The 7,878-nt window shown below is 51.8% G+C and overlaps 2 protein-coding genes and 1 pseudogene across 2 annotated transcripts, besides 2 other annotated features; all 3 read left to right on the plus strand.

Annotated features, from left to right (window-relative positions):
- Nucleotides 1-7,878: a sequence feature (heterozygous, non-Esmeraldo-like haplotype).
- Nucleotides 2,022-2,282: a mobile genetic element.
- Tc00.1047053503429.15 lies at nucleotides 3,702-4,022 on the plus strand (annotated as a pseudogene).
- Nucleotides 4,299-5,414, plus strand: Tc00.1047053503429.30 (mucin-associated surface protein (MASP), putative; the record flags this gene model as incomplete). The annotated part of the gene is made up of 1 exon (XM_800260.1): nucleotides 4,299-5,414. The coding sequence occupies one exon, from the start codon at nucleotides 4,299-4,301 to the stop codon at nucleotides 5,412-5,414; it is 1,116 nt and encodes a 371-aa protein (XP_805353.1).
- Tc00.1047053503429.39 (trans-sialidase, putative) lies at nucleotides 6,671-7,878 on the plus strand (the record flags this gene model as incomplete). Its single annotated transcript, XM_800261.1, has 1 exon — nucleotides 6,671-7,878. A coding segment is annotated over one exon (1,208 nt), but the record flags the coding sequence as incomplete, so codon positions are not given.

The raw sequence follows: 7,878 nt of genomic DNA on the forward strand, positions 1-7,878 counted from the left end.
TTCCTGACTCCCGCATGCAGTTTTTTAAGAACCATGTTGGCAGTGGGAATGCCGTCTTCCCGGGACTGCCCCTTAACGATAATAGAGAGGTCGTCCGCATACATGTCTGCTGTGACACCCGCAAAGCTGTTCAGCAGATTGAGAAGTGGGTGTACGTAAAGGGAGAACAAATATGGTCCCAGTACGGACCCCTGAGGAACTCCTCGCAGCATGGGACGCCGATCACTGTTTCTGTTACCAACTCGTGTCTTCGCGTAGCGACCACATAGAAAGTTTCTAAGCCACCTTCTACAATTCACCCCCGGAATATTAGCCAGTAAGCGACTGAGGACTCGATGATCTATGGAGTCAAAAGCCTTGCTGAAATCAACCAACACCAGCAGAGTCCGATGGGGTCTGTAGTGGAGTTGATTACCAATACCGTTCTTCTTTGGAAGGTTCACTTGGAAATAATGATTTCTATTATGCTCCACTTCGTGTATCAGGTGTGCCAGCTGCATCGTCGTGGTGCGCATACTACGATATGCATACTGGTGGGGGTGAGGCGTCCACACCCAAAGCAATCTCTTCAGTACCATTTCCTCAGCAACCTTACTCACAATGGAAGTAGGGCTGATGGGTCGATAAAACTCAGGCAGTTCCGGCGACTTACCGGGTTTTAAGAGTGGGACGATGGTAGCGCGTCTCCACTCAGCCGGGATCGTACCTGTCGTCCAGCTGTGGTTAATGCAACGAAGAAGGAATCGAAGACCCTTTGACGAAATATGTCGCAGTGCCTCACTGTAGACTTCATCCGGTCCGGGGGCCTTGCCATACGGCGTATTACGTAGCGCAGCAAGCAGTTCCGTACGATTAAAAGGTGCATCAAGAGGGGAGTGAAGATGAGCAACTAAACCAGATGTGGTGGCAGCTTCGCTGTTATCCTGTGGCTCTGAATTAGATGAGAATGAAAAAACTGAATTAGATGTAGCGGCAGACTCGTAGTTGTTCTGCGGCTCAGAGCTAGAAGAAGTAGAAGAAAATGAAGTAAATGAGGCAGCAGACTCGTTGTTGTTCTGCTGCCCAAAAAGAGAAGAAGAAACAATGCCCAAAGATGGGTTCTGTCTTTTGATGCCTTTGGAAAACCTTACTGCCTTGTGAGAGGGGTGAAGTGGAAAAAAGATACGATTGAGAGCATTCGCTGCTCTCCTTGCTGTTTTATAAGTGTGTTGACCATCTCCCAACAACAATGATGTAGGAGGTGGAAGTGATGCCTTTTTTCGTCCGGAAATGTGTTTCCATGCAAGTGGCTCGCCTGGATTTAACTTGCTGATGCGACGTAGATACGTGTTGCGCAAGCGCTCTCGGAGTAGGAGGAAGAATTGACTCCTTGTCCGTTGCATTTCTGCCTCACGGTCGGGCGTCGGTAACTGTAGATAGCGGGCCTTGCTGTCGGTAGCAATCCGCTCTGCCTCCATGAGAGTGTCGTCCCAAAGCCTGGGACCATCCTTGTGCATGCCGCGGGGGCAATGTCGTCGATACGAAGTAATAAGCGCTCTCGTGAAAGCTTTAATGCCGGTGGACTGCTTTTTATAGTCATATGCCGGAAGTTGTGCGTCGAAGTCCTTGATGAATAAATCCCATTTGCACTTCCCCCAACTGTAGGATGTCTTAGGTGCCGAAGGTATGGTATCCTTAAATGCCTGATGCAGTGTAAATGTTAGCATATAATGATCACTAAGCGGCGACACAGAAGCTGACCAATCTGACACAGTCAAATGCTTTGACCATGTCAGATCGATACAGGATCGTTCTCTTTTGCCACGAGCATACGTGATCTCACCAGGGGTGTTAACCAAGGTGAGTCCCGCATCCGTGCACAGCTCTAAAAACTCTGCAGCAACCTCGCTTGGAGAAGACTCCAAGAATGGCTCCCACTGTGGGTGATGCATGTTGAAATCCCCACACAGCAGGAGCGGCGACGAGGCTGGAAGGCAGTTTACTAACCGCCTGAAGGATTGCGATATTTGCGGTGGTCGTCTTTTTTCTTTTTACTCTTACCAGTCGTAATAACTACACCTCAAATGTACAGCTCTGGTAGGCGTACGATGCAATTCAGCAGCAAGGATAACCTTACCCCGCGGGCAGCCATTACAAATGGCTCCAACATCTGCCCTTCCGGCCCGTAAAACTAATTAGCAACTACTTGTCGAGTTTGAAGCGTGAACAGCAGACACTTAGCTTTCTTCTTAGTAAGAGTGCTAGACCCTGGCACCACGTTAGGGTGGCTAGCTGCGCCACGGGAGTGCTCATGTAGAACCGAATCCCACTATCTCGTGTCAGCCGTCGTTTCCGCCGCTTAGTGACAACGCATCTCAGACAGCTTCCCCTGGCACGAACGATGAAGGTGATGATCGACCCGACAGTAATGACGAGGACAGCAACATGAAGCACCGCCGTACCCTCACCGGCCAAAGACACCAATACGCATGACGAAGGCAGTGCGGACAGCAGAGAAATCATCACTGCGTGGGTGCACACACCGCTACTTTTGCCGCTTATGGTCGCCGTTGCCTGTGCTGCTGGGCAGTGATGTGGAACAACCTCTTACACATCGTGGAAGACACGAGTCGTGCTCTGTGTTTGTCTGCTTCTTTTTTTCGCCGCCCCGGGAGCCATCCTCTCACCATATCTGAGAAGTGCTCCTCTTTCTTCTTGCTGTTTTTTTATTTTGCTTAGCCACTTCATGCACATTCTCTTAAGTAATATGTTTCCTCCTTTTGTTTGCCTTTGTTTTTGCCCACACGCGGTGCCAGCCCTTCGGCTGTGCGTCCCACGGACTGCACGAAAGGAGGAGTGGAGGAGCAGGCCGGATGCCGCATGAAATGTGAGGGATGTTGTGTGGGCTGGTGGAACAGCGCGATCTTTTTTTATTTGTTTTTTTTTCTTGGTGAAGGCATTATGTATACAGAAACACATGGTCGTTTTTTGCTGCATGGCACATGTAATAAAAGACCTGCTGAATCAATTTTCACTAATTTTTTCTCCTTTTACTTTTTGGATTTCTTCTAGACTTTCACGTTTCTTGTTTTTTGTTTTTTTTTACCCCTTTTGGTAAGTCCCTGCGGCCCGTTTTATTATGTACCGTGCCTACTTCCACTGGGCGCTTCTCCGTGTCCCTTTTATTATCCCTCTGCTGGCTGTGATGTTGAAATGCTCCCACAACTTTTTCTTTTCTTCTAGAGGCACCGATGGTCCGCGACGACGATTGTTTTTGTTCCCCATTGCGAGGGCACGAGGGTGACTGGGCTCCGGCCTGTTGATTGCTCTCGGAATTCAGCGGATGGTGTGCGCCGTGCCCCACTGTGAGTCGCGATGTCAATTTGTCAGGGCGGAGAGAGCTAAAGGGTTGCGGTGTGTAACTGGACGCGCCCCGTCCCTCTCGTTGCAGCCGTGTGTGTGTTGTGCGCAAGGCTTTTTGTTGCGGTGCGACGTGGATGGCGTTGCTGCTGCGTGTGTCCTCGTGCGTGCGCTGAGCGGTGAGGTTCCCATCCCCATGTCTTTGGCCTTGTGTGTGGGCGAGTGGAAGGGGCGGGGGGAAGTGTGGGGAGCTGAGCGTGGGTGGCTACCAACCCCGCCCCGCACATTGGAGAATTTTACGCGCATGGTAGTTCTTGACAGCCTCTCGCAGCACCCAGGCCGTGGATTGAGAGGATTTGAGGGTCTGCTCCAACCCAAAGGAGGTTGACGAGATGCATTTCATGACGGCCAACCTGATCCGCGGGTGGTTCCAGCGCATGGAGCACGTGCGCAAGTACGCGTTCGGCGTTGCACTCATCATTGGGGAGAAGAGGCGGCACGAAATTGTGGCACTGTGTGTGTTGCGCGGCCGGGGCATGCCGGCGATTGTGAGGGACGTGGAGGACACGGAGCTGTTTGACTGAGAGGAAGTGGACGTTGCGGCGCAGCGGGAGCGCATGAGGGACTGCCTGTGGTGGAGGGCCCGACGATCCCGAGGCCTGTGCTGGAGGGGCGCGTGTTGAAGTGAGCGTGGCGTGCCTGTGAGGGCCTGAGGGGATAGAATAACAGTAATGGTGACTGTGGGAGTGTGAGGAAGGGTGCAAGGGCGAGGAGCACTCCTTTTCTTTTTTTTTCTTTTGTTGAACCACGCCCACCCAATTGTTGTTGTGGCGGTGCGTGACTCTTATTTCTGGATGGGACGGTGCGTGGTTGTGTGACTTGTCTCTCCCTTGCTTTTGCTCTGCGTTTACGAGGAGTTAGTTTGTGCTAAAGGCTGCACGCAAGTGACAGGAGTGATTATGATGATGACTGGCCGTGTGCTGCTGGTGTGTGCCCTCTGCGTGCTGTGGTGCGGTGCCGACGAGATTTACGCTGAAGGAGATTTGGAAGGTCCGCCTGCTGCACTTTCGCCTGGTCTGGCGCCAAGTTCTCCTGGTGATGTTGGCTCATTGGACAACACTGGAAGTTTGGCCGGACATGGGGTTGGGGTTGGCAGAAGTGAACCGTTGGAAAATGCAGTGAGTGGTGGTGACGTCTCTGAGGACTTGTTGAATTCTAACAATGATGATGAAGAGTCATGTAGTGCGGATGAAGAGTCGGGTTGTGGGAGCGAAGACGGACATCGTAGGCAAGAAAACCGTGATGAGGTAGCCGAAGATGAAGTTCGAATTATACCTCAGACCGATCAATCAGAAATAACACCAAAGGGTCCACAAATACCGGCAAGGGAAGACAATGCAGCACAACTGCAACAGAAACAGCCACCACAAGGAGTGCATCGAACTTCAGCAGCACATGAACGAGCTCAAGATGCTAGTGAATTGCGCACGCCCCTAAGCAAGAATTTATCACAGCAGAAAACGGGGGCAGTCTCATCCCAATTTGCGATACATACACCAACGGACAATGAAGAAGGTAAAATTCCATCCCCTCCGCCCAAGAGTGGCAGTGATACGTCCAACAGTCCTGAGCAGCTTGTTGCCGCAAAAAAAGAACGAGGAAATCAACGTGAGGGCGCCGATGATAGTCCAACAGAGAGTAAGGAGGATAAAAATCCACCAGCAACCACAAGAAAAACTGATGCGGAGAATACACACAGCAGCGTCAGCAGCTCTGCAGCAGACACGACCCCGAAGCCTGACGCTGTCACAGAAGAGAATCCGCCCGCCACTGATTCGAGCCGAACATCCAGTGAGGATGCCGAACAGCTCACAGCTATTCCCAATCCTGAAGACGCATCAGACAGCACAGAGAATGCAGCCACTCAGAGTGCAGGATCAGCAAACAAAACAAATGATACGGCGAAGACTGCCGAAAGCGACAGTGACAGCAGCACCGCGGTCTCCCACACCACCTCCCCTCTTTTGCTTCTTCTTCTTGTGCCTGCGGCTGCTGCTGCGGTGGTGGCCGCGTGAGAGTGAGGGAGAGAGTGCCGTGCACCGCCCGCACACACACTCGTCCTTCTCTCACTCTCTGTGTGTGTGTCCCCTTGCATGGACTCTCGCCCTCACCTCATCCCACGAAGCACACACATAATGTGCCCATTGTATATATGAATGCACACCCATGCAGGCCCGTTGGTGCTCTCTTTTGCACCACACGCACCGCTGCCGTCCTGCCTGGCTGCATGGGCGGAGCACCGTAACTGTTTCTGTTTTGTTTCCATTGCATTGAGTGGGCGACCTCTCTCTCTCTCTCCCTGTGTGTGTGTTTTGCTTTACGGGAGCAATGAGAGTGTGTGCGCTGGTCGTCCCACGCTTCGGCTTTTTGTTTTGTTTTTCATTGTTTTGTGGTTGAGTGCTCCCTTTCCGCGGGCTGCGTGTGTGTGTTTGTGTGTGATGATATGAGTAGTTTGCTTGTGTGCTATCTGCCTCTCTCTGCCGTTGCTTTCTTCTGACTCTCTTGTGGCGCACAGCTGCTCTGCAATTATAGGCGCTGCCAAACACACAAGCACATGCACACACATGCCGTGTTTAAAACGCTGAGAATGCACGCACGCACAGGATTCTGGCTGCGACGTCCCTTGCGAGGAGGGAGGACGGGAGCCTGCGATTTATTTTTTGACACGTTGCAGGCGTGTAGTCGATTGGGTGGTGTGGTTTAGGGTGCCTGGGACAAGTGCGGATTGCTTCTCGTCCAGCAGCTGCACGTGCCAATGTGTATCTCCCATGCTGAGTATACTTTGGTCAGGGATTCTTTGCCTGCGTGGGTGATGTGCGCTGGCGGATGCGCTGGAAGGGTGAACAGTAAAATGACTGGCGACAGCGCGTGGGCTTTGCAAAGGACGGTTGTGCTCTTGCATCCCGCTGGGTTTTTTTTGTGTGTGTTGGTGTTTCTCGGTGTGTGCTGACGCATGGAAGAATCACCTGCCGTAGCTTCTTCTGCTGGTGGTGGCAGCTGCTGTGTGTTCCCGGTGCACTGTTATTCCTTCTCTTGTTCCGTGTGTCTGTGTGCGTGAGTTGTTGTTGTAGGGAGTGACTGCGGCGGGGATGGTGATGCCACTCACTGTGGATGGGTGAGGGTGTTTACTGTTTCATTCCTTTTCTATTCATGTTTTCTCTCTGTTTCTATCTCCCAATAACAAATGAAGGAAGACAAGCGCTAATCGCCACCGTGAAATTCGAGGGCTCTGAAAGGACCAACAACACACACACCGTCCACACATATTTCTATGCTCTCACGTGTTGCTGCAGTGAAGGCACCCCGCACACACAACCGTCGCCGCGTGACCGGATCCAGCGGAAGGAGGAGGGAAGGAAGAGAGAGTGAGCGGCAGAGGCCCAACATGTCCCGGCATGTGTTTACTTTTGCTGTGCTGCTCCTCCTCGTCGCAGTGATGATGTGCTGCGGCAGTGGAGGTGCACAAGCTGGTGTGGAGGAACCGTCGTCTGATCCGAATTTTGAATGGAACGGCATCAGTGAGGGTAAAGGTGATGTAACTGTGGAGTCGTTTGGAATTCCCGGCCTTCTAAACGTGGGGAGTGGCGTATTTGCCGTTGCCGAGGCGCGGTGCAAGAAGAATGATGGAGAAGATACCTTTACTGGCATTGCATCCCAACTTCTCAGGATAAAAGACGATAACGAACCAATGGAAGTGCTAAAGGATGCCAAAGATAAGACACAATTCCTGGAGAAATGCCATTCCACAAGCGCAAAAAAGAGAGTAGATGTGAGCCGACCAACAACGGTTGTGAAGGAAAGTGATATTTACATGCTTGTTGGGCAATACAGCCGGACAGCTGTTGCTGGTGCTCGGGAGAGTGATGCAGATGAATGGGGACTGTTGCTGGTGAAAGGGGAAGTCAGTGGTGAAGAAGAAAGTAACAAACAAATTGACTGGAAAGATACCAACGCTGTCCCGAAGACACCTTTAGGCGAACAACTTTCATCCTTGACACGGCTGATTGGAGGCGGTGGATCGGGTGTCAAGTTGAAGGACGGTACACTTGTGTTTCCGCTGGAAGGCACGAAGAAGGATGATGAAATAGAAGAGGATGGAAAGACAAAAACCATTTCTTTGGTACTATACTTGCAGGATACTAATAGTTGGAAGCTGTCGAAGGGGATGTCTGCCGATGGCTGCAGTGATCCCTCCGTCGTGGAGTGGGAGAAGGAGGGCAAACTCATGATGATGACAGCGTGTGATGATGGCCGCCGCAGGGTGTACGAGTCCGGCGACAAGGGGAATACGTGGACGGAGGCAGTCGGGACGCTCTCGCACGTGTGGGGCAACAAAAAACGGGACGGAGAAGGGAAGGCCGTTAGGAGCGGGTTCATCACAGCGACTTTTGGCACTGGAGATGATGGGAAAAATGTGATGCTCGTTACTCTGCCGGTGTATGCCAAAGAAAACAAAAAGAAAAAGAGAGGGGCGACTCC

Source organism: Trypanosoma cruzi, genomic scaffold (genome assembly GCF_000209065.1).
Source record: "Trypanosoma cruzi strain CL Brener 1047053515899 genomic scaffold, whole genome shotgun sequence".
Lineage (NCBI taxonomy): Eukaryota > Euglenozoa > Kinetoplastea > Trypanosomatida > Trypanosomatidae > Trypanosoma > Trypanosoma cruzi.